Here is a 17,431-nt window from a genome sequence, read left to right as displayed (position 1 = left end):
AGGTCTTTTGGTTAGTAGAATTTTGGATCTCAAAGAACTTGATTCAGCCAGCCGCGGGCCGACAGAGCCTGGGCAGGGGAAAGCACGAGGAAGCGAGCTCAGAGTATACGACCTATCACTAATAAGCTCGCAGCTCCTCCAGCGCTGAAACCCTCGCGAGCACTCACAGTACGGCAATAGAGCGAGGTATAGCCATTCAGCGCCCGGGGTCTTCTTACCCCAGAAAACTCGACAGAGATTAATACCTGTTGATAATTGGACAGGACACTTGGCGCTGCTCTTCCCTGGATCAACCATTGGGCTTGCTTTTTTCTTTTCTAGTGACGGCTGATGCTTGGCGTTTCGGCAATACGAGCTTGGATATTTTTTTCTTCTTTCCTGCAGTAGCCCGGGTACATCCGCTTGATAGGTCAATCCAAAGCTCTTCCGGTAGCTCCGTAAAGAACCATAGGCGATCGGGTGGAACGATGCTGACGCAGCCGCCCCTCCGCCACTTAAGTACGTGTACGTATCTGGTGCGACAACAGCTCGCACCGTGGCAGCACAGTGACGGCATGGGGAGTCGAATTCATTGTCTCGACGCGCCTGTGCATGCTCCCTTATATGTTCGTGGCCTGATTGACGCTCCATCCGCTCGTGAATTTACTCAATGATCGTGGCAGTGCGATCTCGTGCTCTAGCGAGTCGTTGGTGATCTACAATACGATAATCGCCGACCCCGCTGATCAGCATGCTCTCTATCGATTCGCCAGCTTCTCGAAGCGGCGGCAGATCTCGATCGGCCAACGAATCTACGAGTAAGCAGTCGTGCGTGGTACGAGGCGCGGTCTGAAGCACGTCGTCGGGCATTGCGAAACCCTACCGAGGCCCCTTTCGGCCGGACACCGACTGGTGCCGGCTACGACGAATTGATTGATGATGGCCACCGCCTCCGCCACCTCTGGGGGTGGAGACACATGATCCGGCGGCGAGGAAAAAAAAGGCGCGGTCGAAGTCGGTCGGAGACGGTCTAAGGATAGCAACAAGTCGAGGCCATCACAGCCTCATAGCGCGTCATCCTACGGCCGCGGCAATTCTTTGCGGGGAGGGACGGGGAGCGAACGGTCTCGAAGCCAGCGAGGCAAGGATGGCGCCAGCACACCGGCGGCGCTTCGGCGAGGAATGCGACGTGCCGCAGGATGCAACGGGCCTTCCCATTGCTGCCGTTCGTCAGGCCGCTCGCGCGTGTTGCAGCAGGCGCTGCAATGTTCAGGGGCGTTTCTCAGCTGGCGGTTGTGAGGTCGTGGTGGCTTGCCAGGGGAGAAGTGGTGGCTTGCCGGGACAGGGGAGTGACACGCCGGACAGGACAGGGTAGCGGTTGTGAGTGAGAAAATGGCGGCCGCCATCTGCGTCGTTCCCGTCCGCCCTGCGCCCTTGGCGGTAAAGCAGGCGGTAGGTACTGACTCAGGCTCGAAGGCAACGCGTGGCGACCATAGCTTTTCGCGCACGGCCAGCGGCCTGCGTGTTGTCCAAAGCTCCTAGGTGGATCGTCGCTCGCGCGCCGTATCGCACAGCCGCTGGCGCGACGGCGAACGGCCGCGCGCGAAGCTAGTAACCTCACGCGCCGCAGCCGTTGGGGCGGTGGACGTGTAGGTAGACGAGGGCGTGACAGGCGCTTTGTGATGCCTAGCAGAGCGTACAGGGATTGGTTGTTTCAGGCCGCCCAAGCTGGGAGCTGCGACGGGCGAGCTTCCGCATATTAGAGCTCTGGATTCGCAGGCATTGAACGTGCGTTCCAGCACCGTGTACATGCTGCTCCACCCACCCGATCTCGACAACAATAAATACGATTCCAGCCTCCCAAACCCTCCTCTTTTCTTCTTCAGTCAGGCACTCACCCACGATCCTCGGTGTAGCATCAAGCAGCCTCAGGCAGCCTCAGGCAGCCCAGCCAGGACGTCCTGCACTCCCGTTTAACGGCCCGCGTTCTCTCTCAAGTCTCCTTACGCGTCTTTATCCTTCTTCTCTTCCCCTTCCCATCACCACCGCCAGCCAGACACAATGGCCGACGGCATGGACTACCAGCACCAGCGCCAGCGCTCCGGCACCGCGAGCCAGCGCAGCGTGAGGGTCGAGGCTCCCATGGAGCCCGTAGAACCTGTTCCTTCGGTTCCCTCGATCCACCAGATTCCGCCGTCGAGTAGCGGCACCGCCGTAACTGACCAGGAGAAAATCGACATGGAGTCGAAGCCTCTCGAGACTACCTTCTCCCCCGATCCCCAGGTGGCTCCGGCCATGCGCAAGTTCCGCCAGAAGCGTACCAAGTCCATTGATCTGGACGACTACTTCGTATGACGTCTCCACCAGCCCTGTGCCCTGCCACCCGCTAACCTCGCTGTAGGAAGGACCACGCGCCATCGACAAGCACTCCAAGTGGCCCATGTTCCTGCGCATGCACGGAAGCATCTTCCCGGAGCTTGTCCTGCCTGTCTTCAGTTGCGGTTTGTGGGCGACGTTAATGTGCGTTTTGCAATTGCAGTGCTGATTTTCAATTGAAGGCGCGGTGCTAATTACATACAGTACTTGCATCTCGCAATTCGTCTACCCGCTCGGTGTCTCCAACATTCTTCTGACTGTCCTCGGCTTCGTCGTCTCCCTCGCCATCTCGCTCCGCAGCACCACCTCCTACGAACGCTACTCCGAAGGCCGCAAGTACTGGGCCCAGCTCATGCTTGTATCGCAAACACTGGCCCGTGAGATTTGGGTTTCCGCCTCGGAGGCTGAGGGCGAAGAGGGCAAGGAGGATGTGCTTGGCAAACTGTCCGTCCCTTCCGCCAGGACCCCCAATCGTACAACAGCTGACCGTTCAACAGCACCGGCCTGAACCTCATCGTGGCCTTCGCCAACGCTCTCAAGCACAAGCTGCGCTTCGAGCCCTATGTCCACTACGAGGACCTCCAGGGCTTGGTCCAGCACCTCGACACGTATGCCAAGGAAGCTGAAGATCCCGATCTTCTGATCCCGCCCAAGAAGTCTCCCTGGAAGGTTTTCGGCGAATACCTGGGTGTTCCCATGGCCGAATCGAACCCTCGCAAGCAGCTCAAGCGCGCGAAGAAGCCGCTTGGCAACCTGCCCCTCGAGATCCTCAACCACCTCAGCCGCTACGTTGATACTCTGACTGAGGCTCCCGAGGGCGGCGAGGCAAAGCTTAAGGGCTACCACCAGGTCCAAGCCACCCAGGCAATCTTCCAGCTCAACGACGTTCTCGCCGGCACCGAACGCGTTCTCACCACCCCTCTCCCGATCGCCTACACGATTGCCATCTCGCAAATCGCATGGCTCTACGTCCTCCTGTTGCCCTTCCAGCTGTGGGAGTCGCTGCAGTGGGTCACCATCCCCGGTACCATCGCAGCTGCCTACATCATCCTGGGCTTTGAGGCCATCGGTCGCGAGATTGAGAACCCCTTCGGCAACGACGTCAACGACCTGCCGCTCGACGACTACTGCAACCAGCTGGCCGCCGAGATCGACATCATCGCCTCGACGCCTGCCCCTAAGCCCGAGCAGTTCATCAAGCGCCAGGACAACCTCGTGCTCTTCCCCTTCAGCCCCAACGGCTACGGCGCCTGGGCGGCCCGCTCCGTCGGTCAGATCCGCGAGCGTCTCCGCTCCCGCCCGTTCCAGACAATGTCCGAGGCTGAGGATGCCCGGAAGAGCATGCACGAGTCACGGCAGAAGAAGAAGCAGGAGGTGTAACGAGCCCTCTCTTCGCTCGCATCTCCTTCTGTTTCTTTTTCATCATCGTTGAGTTTGACAAATACCCCCTCTCTCCTCAGTTACAGCGGTCTCAGAAGATTGATCTTCACTTCTTTCTCGGAAATTGGAAAGGAAGCAAACACCCGAAAGGGTCTTCCTCTTGTCGTCCCCCACAAGGACTTTTTAGCGAGCACGGACACCGGAGTTTTAGTACCCAAGTGAGATCGCTTGGTTTTTGTGCTTATTTGCGAGGTTTGCTTTTATCGTTTATACTCATTTCAGCAGAGGAAAAGGCAAGCAAAGGACAAAGAGGTTCGTTGCCGGAGAGCCTGACCAAAAGCAAAAAATAGGTGCATTTATGGGTGCATTTACTGTATTACCTGGCTTATTTGATGGGAAGCCACCTTTTTTGTTTACGAGCCACGACACACTCTACGTGGCTGTTATTGTCTCCTTTGTAGACATCGCGGGGGAGGACGGATCACATTTCAGTCTGCCAAAAATCCTCTTCTCATCGCTCGTTGGATGGAACCAAAAAAGAGAACGTCAAGCTGGATGTCTCTTTTCCCTAGAATATTTAAATCAACGATTCGACTCCCCACCCTACTTTTACTCCACTCCTCTTGACATCGTGTTATTCTTTACTTGGTTGAGCTACTTGCATTGCATCGGAATGCAAGCCAGAACTTCCATCCCATGCAGCTGACTTGCAGTCTGCGCATGCAGAGAGCAGCCCCCAGCCAAGACTCCTGACAGGAGGGAACCAATGGCATGGAAATGGCGCTAGTGCGATGGTGCGACAGTATTTCCTTTCAGCTATGATTTCTCCCCCGCTGACTGCCGTCGGCACTACTTGCTGTCTTGGCGGTTCCCAGGTACGGGGTATGCGCTGACATGTGCTGATGCGGGTTGCTGCACACGAAACAGCCTTGCATGCATGATTCTCAATTTATCTATGTGAGGATGACAGGCCAGCTTTGCGAATCCAGTAACGGAAGGAGACAAAGACCAACAGCGCGCTCACAACAGAGCAGACATGTTAACATTTCGAAATGCTTTTGACTTTTTTTTTTTTTTTGCCCACACTCCTTCCATATCCGGGTCGTTTCATTTCTCCCCGCACGAACCGCTCTGTGAGTCATCCATTTTGTATCTCAACGTGACCCCAAACGTGTGCAGCAGCCGGCCCGCGCGCGCTTGATCGACGCGGCGAGACCGACCCAGCATCTGCCCAGTACCTCGATCAGCAGCACGAATCCCATTTTTATTATGCGTTGGCGCTGATTGGGGAGGGGTGTGGGGGAAGAAGAAGGGGGAAAGAGAGAGAGAGGAAGGATCCGAGTAGTATAATAGCAGGAGCGCGATGATCCGACACAGGCGAAGTGAAGAAAAAGTCCCGCAGGGCGCGTGTTGCAATGCCGCCGTTTTCTCAAGGCTGCAGCTGTCCTTTCATTCTTAATGATGTGAGGATAAGCTGTTGGGTTTGCCTATCACGTCGTTTTGCCGAGCGTCACAGACCACCATCCGAGCGCCCCGCAGGCCACCATCGGAACCATGAGCCACGGAGGCGCGTACGCATGTCTCTCAACACTCCGATGGGGCACGGTGGCCGCTGTGGACGCTTCCGCCATGAATTTCCGCCTGAAACTATCCAGGATGCTTCAAGGGCCGAATCCACGCGAGTCATCTTCACGCAATGTCTCGGCCAGCAAGACTCGCCATGTGCCTTAACTTCGGTCGGCACGCTAGTAATAAACCTTCACGCTAACGCCGCAATAGGAAGCAGATGTTATCATTCCGTGAGGGATACTACTAAAATACAGCACACGAAAAAGCCGCGTCCCATCCGGCCCATTATACTTTTCTTTGAATACCCGTCGGGAGAGGGCGGGAAAGGGGACGGCTAGCTAGAGAAAAAAGGGCATGCTTCTGATTCCCAGGGAACAAAATAGAAAATGTATCGAACTGAAAGTTCGGATCCCACCAGCGCCTCGGTTTTCCCCTTTGACCCATATTAAGTCAAGTGGGCCTTCATCACGATGAAAAATAAAAACGCCTTCTAAGCTTTCCAAAGCCCGTTGTCATCCTTCATGCAACCACCGTATTCTTCTCATCCTCGGCGTGAATAATGCTTAGATCTCGTGGCTCTTGAAGCCCTCGTCGCCCTCCTTCAGCGGCGTGGCTTCTCTTTCATCATCGGATCCCACCTTTTGCACGCCAAGCTTCTCGCCAAAGGCGTCGGCGCCGTGAACTGCTTCTTGCACAATCTTCAGGCCATCTTGGGGACCAGAGATAGCGGCGCGCTTGAAAGCATCCTCCACTGCACGCATGCGCTTCTGGAAACCGAGACGGTCGAGGAAGAGCTGCTGTCGGCGGCGCTCAAGATCGCGACGCTCAGCCGAGAGGACTTGCTCAAGCTCTGAGAATTGCTGCAGCTTGAGTTGCATCTTCTGCAGCTCCACGTTGACAGCACTGGATACCAGGCGGGAGATGTTACGCTCCTCATGCGAAGCCAGCGCCGCAGCACGAGCCGCTGACAGAGCGAGCGGAACTGTGGCGTACGGGTTGGCCGGCTTGCTAGCATCAGTTTGAGTAGCCACAGCGCCGGCTGCCTGCGGCGAGCCCGTGTCGACGTCCATACTGTCTTCGTTCTTGACCTTGGCCTCGGGAGCCGCAGGTGCAGCAGAAGCTTCCTTCTCCTTGCCTTTGTCAGACTCACCCGAAGGAGCATCACCCTTCTCAAGCTTCTCCCTCAATGCGCGCTTCATCTCATCCACGCTCTTACCGGCTGCTGCAGCGGTGACGGCAGGGTCTGCCAGGCCAGCAAGGAAGCCCATAACAGACAGAACAGCATTGTCAGCCTGGTTAAAGGGGACGCGGCCGTTGCTCAGATAAGCGAGGTTGCCTCCAGTGAGTTCCGTCTTGTTCCCATTCTCCTGCTCCTCAAGATACTGGTCCTCGATTTCCAGCTGGAGGAATTTGAGGACACACTCTTCTCTTGTCCGGTTGCCGACGTATTCTGCGACCTGGTTCCAGTCCTCATCAAACATTTCCAATGCTTCCAGAAGGCGCAGAGTCTCTCCATCCGTCCAAGGCGCATTCCGGTCAGGGATACCCGAGTACTTGTCATTCTCGATCTTGGTGTAGTCTGATGCAGTGCTCGAAGAAGGGAAACGACCTTCCAAGAAGCAGTTCGGGCAGAGATCGTATTTGAGCATCGCAGCGGTCTTACCCGATGCAGAGTGCGGGGCAGATTTTGTGTTATGATAATGTACGCGGGTGCAGTCAATGCCGCACGAAAAGCAGTTGACCTGACGACCTGGCTCCTTGAGGGCATCCACGAGAGACTTGCTGTCGGCTAACTGGGTTCCGTTTGTAGCCGATCCCTCACCATTGGCGGATTTGTCCTTGGTATCAGCGGGCGTGACTTCTTTTCCGTTAGACTCATAGGCATTGCGGCGGATTTCAAGGTTGAGATCCTCCTTCGACGCAGGCGTTTGGCTCGCGAGACGCTCCGTGGCAGTCAGAGGCTTGCCTACGGTCACCACAGATTTGGGAGCAGGCTGATGAGGTTGCAGACCACGAGGAGTGTCTGCCGTGATCTTGAAGTGACCAGTAAAAGGAGGACCAATGTTTGATGGCCTGGTGTCCGGGTCGACTTGATAGTTGATCAGGCCCCACTGCTCGAGGAAAGCGTGCACACGCATGATTGCGCAAACATCGCCAGCAAGGTTGCGGCGACAAGCGGTCACGGTGAGATATTCGGCAGGGTTCAAGCGGTAGGTGTTGACCATGAAATCACGGTAATCCTTGTAGACCGCGGGGGTCTTGCTACGGTTCCTGCTGTTGAAAAACTCAGGAAGAGCCTTGCGCTCGATGTTGTGGATCGTGTTCATGTCGAACCAAGTGCTGTAACTCGGTAGGATGATGGCATGAGTCTGCGCAATGAGGTGAGAACGGGCTTGGTTCTCCAATGCGGATTTGGTCTGAGCAGGTTGGTCATCTGCGGCGGCATCGGCGTTATCCCCGGCCTCCTTCTCTGGGCTGGTGGCTTCCTTCTTCGTGTCGTCCATGCCACCCATCTCCTCGTCCTCCGCTCCATCGGCATCCTCAGTGTCAGGTCTGGGTCCTTCAGGCGCGTCAAGGGGATTGTCCGATACCGGAGCAGGAGTCGAATTGTCCTTCTGCGCCGAGTCCTGAGCGTCGTCTGCCATGGCTGTATCGGCGTCTGTTCACTTCTCCGTCAGTTACGAGCTCAGAAGACTGGTCAAGACTACTAGCTAGGTGAGAAGTCCACGAATCCCCGCAGCGGCACCAACAGTCATCTCCAACATTTCAGGTGTGATGGTTGAAGAGTGATACCTCGCAGAGCTCCACCGCGCACCAGCCCAGTGTGTCAAAAGCTCACAGGTTCAATAACAATGCCATTTGTCGTTAGGGAAGCTGCCAGACTAGTATCCATGAGGAATAGCACAGCTCACCCCAGTTGACAAAATCCGACAGGTCGGAAGGCACTGGGCTCAAAGGACTGGACTCCTCGTTGAGTGCGGGCGCGGGTGGATGGAGCTCTTGAGGCCAGACATCGAAGGGTTCGCCGGACGTGGGAGGCCAGGGGAGACGGTCCTCGAAAGAAGTCGATGCAGGGGGATTGTCGTCATCGGAAGCAGACATGATGACCGGCGGGCAGCAGTTTGTGAACAGTATTGGCGTGACATACCTGTGGGTTGTTCGATCTGAGAGTCGGCGGTCGGAGCGTCAGCAGCGCCGTCGTCGGCAGCGGAAGGCGCGTCAACGTCTTGTGCAGGTGCGAGGGAGTTGTCGGCACCAAGAAGCTCGTCGGCCATTGCGATGCAGGCGAGAATTGGGCAGGCGCGATGGGCCTGGGGATGAAGCTACGTTGGGACGGAGAAAGCGCGAGGCTGCGCAAACAGCGGGGGAAACGCGGGGGCGTCAGGTAGAAGTGAGCGACGCGATCGCAGCAGTGGCGCGTCGAGAGGGAGAATATCGGGCGCGATGGAGGGCGCGAGGGCGATGGCGGATGATGCGCGTCGTGGAGGACCTGGGACGTGAACTTCTTCAGCGCGCCGCTGGTCTCTCCGCGACGGTGCCAAGACGCTAAGTCCAAAACGGAAAGGCGGCATCTAGAAGCTCTTGTGGATTACCTCGGACAGAAGCCGACTCTCGGAGCTCAAGCTTGACGCTCTCACAAGCCGCTGCGTCTCTTCCCTCCCAATTCCTCACCCCTCCCCCGGCCCGTCCCCATCTCTCCACGCACGCCTCTCGCCGCCATGTTCTCGACCGTGCGCAACACCGCGCTTCGCCAAGCGCGCACCCAGCTCAGATCAGTCCGCCCGATTTCGCTACCCCACCAGTCCTTCGTCGCGCGGTTACTCTCCACCCTGGCCGTCCTCGAACAACGCGAGGGCAAGCTCAACCCCGGTTCATTGGCCGCTGTGACGGCTGCGCAGAAGCTGGGCGGTCCTGTCACGGCATTCGTTGCTGGGAGCAGCATCAAGGGCGTTGCCGATGCGGCGGCCAAAGTGAAGGGTCTGGACAAGATCATCTTTGTGGACAACGGTGCATACGACAAGGGTCTTCCGGAGAACTATGCCCCGCTGCTGGTGGAAAATATCAAGAAGGGCGGTTTCACCCATATCCTTGCGGGCCACTCTGCCTTCGGCAAGAACCTTCTGCCGCGTGTAGCCGCTCTGCTCGATGTGTCGCAGGTTTCTGACATCACGGCCATCGAGAGCGAGGACAGTAGGTTTTCTGATTGATGATCATTGACAGCCGGCTTCAAATCTGACGTGTGCAGCCTTCGTCCGCCCCATCTATGCTGGTAACGCCATCCTCACCGTCCAGTCCTCGGACCCCATCAAGATCATAACCGTCCGTGGCACTGCTTTCCCGGCGGGCGAGACCGAAGGTGGAAGTGCACAGCTCGAGGAAGGTGTTGACCCTAAGGCGGATAGCCCTACTGAGTGGGTTTCGGAGGATCTGGCCAAGTCTGACAGGCCCGACCTGGCCACGGCTAGTAAGGTCGTCTCCGGTGGACGTGGTCTGAAGTCGAAGGAGGAGTTCGACCGCCTGATGCCTCCGCTCGCTGACGCCCTTGGCGCTGCCATCGGTGCGTCTCGTGCCGCCGTTGACAGTGGCTTTGCGGACAACAGCCTGCAGGTCGGCCAGACGGGCAAGAACGTTGCGCCGCAGCTCTACCTGTGCGCTGGTATTTCTGGCGCAATCCAGCACCTGGCTGGTATGAAGGACAGCAAGGTCATTGCTGCCATCAACAAGGACGCGGATGCGCCCATCTTCCAAGTTGCGGACGTTGGCCTAGTTGGCGATCTCTTCGAGAAGGTCCCTGAGCTTACGGAGAAGTTGAAGGCTCAGTAGTCGCGAACGGCGTAAGGACGTGTTGATCTTGTTTTACTAGCTGAGCGCCGAACCAGGGAAATTTGAGGTACCCTGGTTCTACCATGTGCGCTTAAAAAGATTATGTACACCACTGGCCAGAGTCGTTGGACGATATGAGGTCCTGGTTGTGTAAATACTTTTATATCATGATTCTTATTTACCTTTCATATCCACGAAAAAAAAATCAAGAAAGAACACTCGGGCCTCTATTTACAAAAGATATCCCTACTCGACGCGAGGTCGCATGGTTGATGACGCAGCTAGATATGAGGCGGACGGTGGAGATCTTCCCCCGCGTTGTATGGCGCGTGGCTTGTTCAAAGCGTCACACGCGCGGCAAACTTGGACGCCTTGTTTTCGGATTCCTGCACGACCAGCAGCAACCTCTCCCATCTATGGCCGCCCCCCTTTTGGATCTTTTGGGTGTCCACATGGACACGAACTAACGTCGCTACGGCCGAACGGCCTTTTTCAATCCGTTTCACCATGTCACTTCCGCTTCTTTCACAGTCAAACGACGGTGCTATCTTCCTATGCTTCCGCCGGCGCCCCGCAATGATGCTCCGAACTACTGATAGCCACAACTAAGCCGCGCCAATTCCGTCACAAAGGAATTGCCAACAGGTTACGGCTCAACGACCCGCGTTGTTCCGCTCTTCTTTATTCCCCAATCCATCCACCAGGCGATGAAACGCCATAGATGCACTCTATACGGAAATAGTACTGGATTGCAACGTCATTGCAATCCCACATGATTTCTTTTCCTTCACGGAAACAAGATCTTTGGTGAAGAAGAGAAACATCCTTAACACAGCACGATGGCATCGACGGATCCATCTCTCACCGCTGCGTCCCTACCGGAGAAATCGGATAGCTTGGGCAGCATGTCGACACCGCAGCATATCACGATGAAGGAACCAGCGTTCTCGCCTTCCAAGCGGAGAACAGCGCAAGAGCAAAAGAAAGAGAAGAAAGAGAAGAAGAAAAAGCACAAGTGGACATGGCGCAATCTTGGCAGGTTCTGGGAGAGGAGAAGGGAAGACGGAAGTAAAAAGTATGCCGCTCTCTAACGACTTAATGTTTTTGAAAAAGACTAGCTACTAATCTTTCGATGACAGTGATTGGTGGTTCGCAAGCACTGCGATTCCGTGGGTGTTCATATTTCTTTAGCATATACTGTGTGAGACTGACACCAGCAACATAGACTCCTTGCCGCCACACTCGGTCCGCTGGCTAATGTGCTCTCAATTGCGGCTCTGGTTACCTACTGGAGGATGGATTTGGTCGTCGATGGGAATGTGTTGCCAGAGTTGTCTGGTGTGCCGTTCAAAGATCCGGAATGGACGTACTGGCTGAATGTGGCATCTCTGATATGCGGCTTTGTGGGCAACTTTTTCCTCCTGATGAACTTCACACAGAAGGTCAGGTACATAATCGCCTTGCCATTGACGATCATCCTCTGGTACATTGCTACTGGTCTGGTAAGTTATACCGCGTTGTCTCATTGCCGACAATTTGGTTTACAGTGGACAACGTAACTTGTGGTTTGTCAACTAACCCCTCTCAGCTCACGGCAATTCTTATTTGCATGGAGATCTATGTCCCACCCGATCGTCCCAACCAGACTTATACCCAAGGCTATTGGTATGCCGTCATGGCAGCAGTGTTCTACTGCATTTGCTCCATGATATTGATGGTCAACATGGTTGGGTACTGGCGAGGCCATTACCCTCAAACATTCACCCTGACCGAGTCACAACGCACGCTCATCCTTCAAACGATGATGTTCTTCGTCTGGCTAGCAGGCGGCGGGGGGATATTCTCACGAATCGAAACTCTACACGGGCAAGACAACTGGACTTTTGCCAACGCCTTGTACTTCTGCGACGTGACGATCCTCACGGTTGGATTTGGTATGCTACAGCAGTTATTCATCCTCTCATTGGTAGCATGCACTTACCATTGCTCTTTCCAGGCGACATGGTGCCGTCGAACGACGTCTCGCGCGGCCTCGTCTTCCCCTACTCGGTCGGCGGCATCATCATGCTCGGTCTCGTCGTGTCCAGCATCTACAAGTTCAGCACCGACCTCGGCCACGAGAAAGTGGTGCGCAAGCACATCGACAAGGTGCGCAGCCGCACGCTCGACCGCACCGTCACGTCCTCGTTCGAGCTACGCCAACGCGCGACGGCGAAGCGGCTGCGGCACTCGTCATCACGGCCGCTGCCCGTCATCTCCGGTCCCTTCAACCCGGTCGACCGCTCCGCCGCAACACGCATCCCCACCTCTGCCAAGAGACGAGAGGGAGAAAGGGAGCAGTACGAACTAGACGAGACGCAACAGCAGCAGCAACTTCGCGTAAGGAAGAAGAAAAAGAAAAAGGGCCCCGCCAGCGCCGTCGTTTCGACCGTGAAGCACCAGTACCATCACCACCACCGCCGCCGCCAACCGCGGCTACTACTACTACGCGAGGAGAAAGACCGGTTCGACACGATGCGCGCGATCCAGCACTCGACGGCGCGCTTCAAGCGGTGGTACGCGCTGACGCTGTCAGTGCTGGCCTTCGGCATCCTGTGGTGCGTGGGCGCCGTCGTCTTCTGGGTGGCCGAGCGCCGCGCGCAGGGGCTGAGCTACTTCCAGGCGCTGTACTTCTGCTACGTCTCGCTGCTGACTGTTGGGTATGGCGACCTGGCGCCCAAGTCCAACGCCGGCCGCAGCTTCTTCGTCGTGTGGAGCCTGATCGCGGTGCCGACCATGACGATTTTGATTTCGGACATGGTGAGTTTCTGTCCTTTTGTTTCAATCCCCTCGCGGTATCGAGGGGTTAGGGTACCTAAGGAACGGGGGAACTAAAAAGATAACGAAGGGTGAGAGAGACGCAGAGCTGACAAACAATCTCTCTTACCAGGGCGACACCGTTATCTCAGGCTTCAAAAACGCCACATCCAAACTCGCCGACGTCACCGTCCTGCCCAAGGACGGCATCTGGCACGATTTCCTGCAGTCGCACCCGCGCCTCCTCAACTTCCTGCAGCAAGCGGCCGCGCGCCGACGCATCAGACGCGGCCTCCCCTTAGGCCCCTCGGCAGACGCCAAAGGAGAACAGGAGGGAGAGGAAGAGGAGGGCAGCAGAAGAAGCTCACCACCATCTCGATCCGGCGACCTGGAGTCAACAGATCCCGATCCTGATTATAACGATGACCATGATAATGATGATGACGATACCGAGGATGCGGCTGCCCGCACCACCCGACCACCAACAGTGGCGTCCCTCGCAGCGGAGGATCCGGAGACGGAATCGGATGCTCGGCTCGCGCGGCGGTTAGCCAAGGCCATCCGCGATGTAGCCAACGACTTCAAAGCGGACGTGGACAGAGTGCGGCCGAAGCGGTACAGCTATGAAGAGTGGGTAGAGTTTACCAAACTCATAAGGTTCACGGCGGAAGGGAGGGAGGAAGAAGAGAGAGAAGAGGAGGAAGAGGGACTGGTGGAGTGGGATTGGATTGGCGAGAACAGCCCGATGATGGCGGGAATGAGCGAGGCTGAGTTCGTGCTGGATAGGCTGTGTGAGAGCTTGGGGAGATATTTGAGACGGAATGATGGGCTTGGAGGAGAAAGAGAGGTGAGAAGAAGTGGCGATGAGGAGGAAGTAAAGGATGCGGGCGGCTAGATGGACGACCGGAGTTACAGGATTGAATTTAACAAATGATTTGGAGGACTTCTGAAGTTTAGATAAGATATCCCAATAAGACGATGTGGTGGCGTGAGAAGAGAGCGGCCTATCTGAGAGTAATGGATTAGTGTGGGCGAGCGGGCTCGCTGTGACTTGCGCGCTTGCAAAATGCATCCGTGCGTCGACCAGCCGGCGCCGGGGTGGGTGATAAGAACAACATCCCGAGCCGCGGGCCGACGCAGTTGTTGCAAGGCCGACGACTGAGAGACGATAGGTAGACCCGCAATGGGCGGCCGGCACGGCAGGAAGTAGTGGAGATATGGCAGATTCGGACGACACAGAGAAATACAGCGGCTAAGCCTATCGTGGCAAGTACAGCCGGCAAAGGGCCAAGCGACTGCCGCTGATGGCGCGTGCTTCCCCGCAACCAACGACAGCCGATTACGCCCGGAGGCGGAACGACGGCGCGCCTGTTGCTATCGACGCCCTGAGCGGCCACGCGGAATCCATCAGCGGGGTCGAACGTCTGGCAGGCCATGGCGAGCACCATGTCCGCGGCCTCCGCTGGCTGGACTTGCCCCTTCGGGCCCTGAGCTGCTCTGCTCGGTGCCTCTATAAATCTGTCCCTCTCCTGCCCATTGCCTTCGTGAGGCTAGGCTTTTTCACTTGTGCATTTTCCGTGATACCCATTCTGCGCTTCCTCCTTCCGCGCCTCATCCTGTACCTTCACCATGGTCCCCCATCCCCTCCAGATCCTCTCCATCGACGAGACCAACCGGGCTCACGATGTCGTCGTCAAAGCTCACCCCGGCGCCGTCATCAGCTTCCGCGAGATCTTCCTGCAAGAGCCCGCCAAGGCCGACCTGAAGAAGTTCCTTGAGCTCGAGCACTCGGGCCGCCTGTCGCCTACCACCCCTCGTCCCCCGCGGTTGGCCAAGGTTCAGTACGACGTCATTGGCGCTGACAGGATTCCCGAGTATCATGAGTCCATCGTCGATGTGAACCGCGCTACGCGTGTCAAGCACGAGGTCATTGGCAAGCAGCACCACGCTGCCCTGACGCTGTACGTAACCCGCAGCGCTCACGAAACCCAAGCACTGACACTTGCGCAGGAAAGAGTTCGACACCCTTGTCGATGTCTGCAAGGCCTCGCCTAAGTTCCAGGAGGCCATTGCCGAGTTCAACCTCCCTGAGGGCTTTGAGGTCGTCGTCGAGCCGTGGCCGTACGGAGGCCTTGATGCCGAGGATGAGAACCGCCGTTACTTCCAGGGTCTGATTTTTGCGAACGACACCCGTAGCGGCAACCCTGACTCCAACTTCTACGCCTACCCCCTGCCGCTCATTCCTGTCATGGATGCCCACAAGCAGGAGATCGTCCGCATCGACCGCCTGGCCACGGGCGGCAAGGGCGACGGCCTCACCGAGAAGACCAACAGCCCCAACATCGTCGAGCACTGCAAGACGGCCGAGTACGTGCCAGAGCTCCTGCCTAACGGAACGCGCAAGGACCTGAAGCCCCTGAATGTTCAGCAGCCCGAGGGTCCTTCCTTCAAGATCACCGACGAGAGCTTGGTTGAGTGGCAGAAGTGGCGCTTCAGGGTCGGATTCAACCCGCGCGAGGGCGCTGTTATCCACGATTTGCACTACGAGGGCAGGAGTGTGCTGTACAGACTGAGCATCAGCGAGATGACGGTCCCTTACGCCGATGCTCGCCCTCCTTTCCAGAGGAAGCAGGCTTTCGACTTCGGAGACGGCGGTGCCGGCAACTGCGCCAACAACCTTGCTCTTGGCTGCGACTGCCTGGGCGTCATCAAATACTTCGACGCCGTTGTCATTGGCCGTGATGGCAAAGCCACTCCTCACCCCAACGTCATCTGCCTTCACGAGCAGGACAACGGCATTGGCTGGAAGCACACCAACTGGAGAACTGGCCGTGCCGTCGTGACTCGCATGCGCGAGCTGGTTGTTCAGTTTATCATCACTTTGGCCAACTACGAGTATATCTTTGCCTTCAAGTTCGACCAGGCCGGCGGCATCGTCATCGAGACGCGTGCCACTGGTATCGTGTCGGTTGTCAACATCGACGCTGGCAAGCAGAGCGACTACGGCAATGTTGTGAACCCCGGTGCGCTCGCCCAGAACCACCAGCACATTTTCTGTGCGCGCATCGACCCTGCCATCGACGGCCACCAGAACACGGTCATCCAGGAGGAGTCGCACGCCGTGCCCATGAACCCCAAGACCAACCCGCGCGGCAACTTCTACGAGATCCGGCAGACGCCCATCAAGACGTCGTCGTTCGCCGACGCGGCGCCGCACAACAACCGCATCTTCAAGATCGTCAACCCCAACCGCAAGAACCGCATCAGCGGCAAGCCGGTGGGCTACAAGTTCACGCCGCCGGCGACGCAGCTGCTGCTGGCCGACCCGGACAGCGTGCAGAGCAAGCGCGCCGAGTTCGCCAAGCACCACGTGTGGGTGACCAAGTACAAGGACGACGAGCTGTACGCCGGCGGCCGCTTCACGCTGCAGAGCACAAAGGAGGTCGACGGCGTGGGCGACGCCGTCAAGCGCCGCGAGAACGTCGAGAACGACGACGTCGTCGTCTGGTCCGTCTTCGGCCTCACCCACAACCCCCGCGTCGAGGACTGGCCCGTCATGCCCGTCGACATCTTCCAGGTCAACCTGCGCCCCGCCGACTTCTTCGAGGCTAACCCGAGTATCGACGTGCCCAGCAACAAGAACTTGGCGTCGGTCGAGGTGTACAAGGAGAACAAGAGCTGCTGTGTGAAGGGGAACTTGTAAATGTAATGGGAAAAATTGGGTTTTATGATGATGCGATGGGTTCTTGGCGTGGTGTGATTATATGGCGTTGATCGGATGATAATCATGGCGAAAATGCTTGTCTAGAGAGAATATAAGATCCACTGTTCCTTGCTACTGTTGTTCTGCTGTGAATGTTGAGTCTGCTTTTGCGTCGAGTCCAAGTCTGCCCGAAAGGGTCTAAATCATGCTTATCTAAGAAGGTACGTAGATATATTTTTTGATGTTGTCTCGGCCAAGCTTAGTTGGACGACCATACTTCTATTTTCCTTTTTTAGTTCCTTCTTTGAGACAAGTTCCTTTGCTATCCAGTTTTACCACATAATATTGCTTCTTTTCCCAGGTGGTAGAGACTCCGCAACTCCATGGAAGACTGATCCAAATCTGTCGTTGCGACTTCGTTCTGACAGTTCTCAGACCCTGTCACTGGGAACGTTGTGCCAGGATGATGCTTATCGCGCCCCCAATCCGCGCTGGCCAATCACGTTGGCGGAGTGCCTGAGCGGAGCTAGTGTGGAAAGATTCCGCCTCCCGCACTCCCCCACAATTCCGCAGTCAGACATCGAGCGGCAGGCCACAGCGACAACTCTACAACGACGACACGCCAACCCGCAAGCCCCCCAGACAGCCAGAATCTCGACGAAACCGCTATCTCTGCACGATGCCTATCTTTCCGCGCTCTTATCTCAACGCCAAATTTTTTCACCTACGCCCGAGGTAACCCGCAGTTCGTCAGTGACGAAGATGCTGCTGAGATCTGCGCCACATTCGGCCAGGCGGAAACAA

At 56.7% G+C, this 17,431-nt stretch overlaps 5 protein-coding genes across 5 annotated transcripts; 4 read left to right on the top strand and 1 right to left on the bottom strand.

The window, feature by feature from the left end:
- Positions 1-2,040: 2,040 nt before the first annotated feature.
- LTHEOB_10319 (uncharacterized protein) lies at positions 2,041-3,735 on the top strand (the record flags this gene model as incomplete). Its single annotated transcript, XM_035506951.1, has 4 exons — positions 2,041-2,328; positions 2,381-2,499; positions 2,560-2,799; positions 2,853-3,735. The coding sequence occupies 4 exons, from the start codon at positions 2,041-2,043 to the stop codon at positions 3,733-3,735; spliced, it is 1,530 nt and encodes a 509-aa protein (XP_035368088.1).
- Positions 3,736-5,867: 2,132 nt separating this feature from the next.
- LTHEOB_10318 (Rsc complex subunit) lies at positions 5,868-8,579 on the bottom strand (the record flags this gene model as incomplete). Its single annotated transcript, XM_035506950.1, has 2 exons — positions 5,868-7,963; positions 8,453-8,579. The coding sequence occupies 2 exons, from the start codon at positions 8,577-8,579 to the stop codon at positions 5,868-5,870; spliced, it is 2,223 nt and encodes a 740-aa protein (XP_035368087.1).
- Positions 8,580-9,023: 444 nt separating this feature from the next.
- Positions 9,024-10,128, top strand: LTHEOB_10317 (Electron transfer flavoprotein Alpha; the record flags this gene model as incomplete). The annotated part of the gene is made up of 2 exons (XM_035506949.1): positions 9,024-9,495; positions 9,551-10,128. The coding sequence occupies 2 exons, from the start codon at positions 9,024-9,026 to the stop codon at positions 10,126-10,128; spliced, it is 1,050 nt and encodes a 349-aa protein (XP_035368086.1).
- A 929-nt stretch (positions 10,129-11,057) lies between these two features.
- Positions 11,058-13,819, top strand: LTHEOB_10316 (Voltage-gated potassium channel beta-2 subunit; the record flags this gene model as incomplete). Its single annotated transcript, XM_035506948.1, has 5 exons — positions 11,058-11,203; positions 11,354-11,630; positions 11,717-12,062; positions 12,125-12,927; positions 13,058-13,819. 5 exons carry the CDS (start codon positions 11,058-11,060, stop codon positions 13,817-13,819), a joined length of 2,334 nt encoding a protein of 777 aa, XP_035368085.1.
- Positions 13,820-14,553: 734 nt separating this feature from the next.
- LTHEOB_10315 (Copper amine oxidase) lies at positions 14,554-16,627 on the top strand (the record flags this gene model as incomplete). The annotated part of the gene is made up of 2 exons (XM_035506947.1): positions 14,554-14,885; positions 14,935-16,627. The coding sequence occupies 2 exons, from the start codon at positions 14,554-14,556 to the stop codon at positions 16,625-16,627; spliced, it is 2,025 nt and encodes a 674-aa protein (XP_035368084.1).
- Between the last annotated feature and the right edge of the window lie 804 nt (positions 16,628-17,431).

Source organism: Lasiodiplodia theobromae (genome assembly GCF_012971845.1).
Source record: "Lasiodiplodia theobromae strain AM2As chromosome Unknown scaffold_37, whole genome shotgun sequence".
Taxonomy (NCBI): Eukaryota; Fungi; Ascomycota; class Dothideomycetes; order Botryosphaeriales; family Botryosphaeriaceae; genus Lasiodiplodia; species Lasiodiplodia theobromae.
This window is presented reverse-complemented; position numbering and strand designations above follow the sequence as displayed.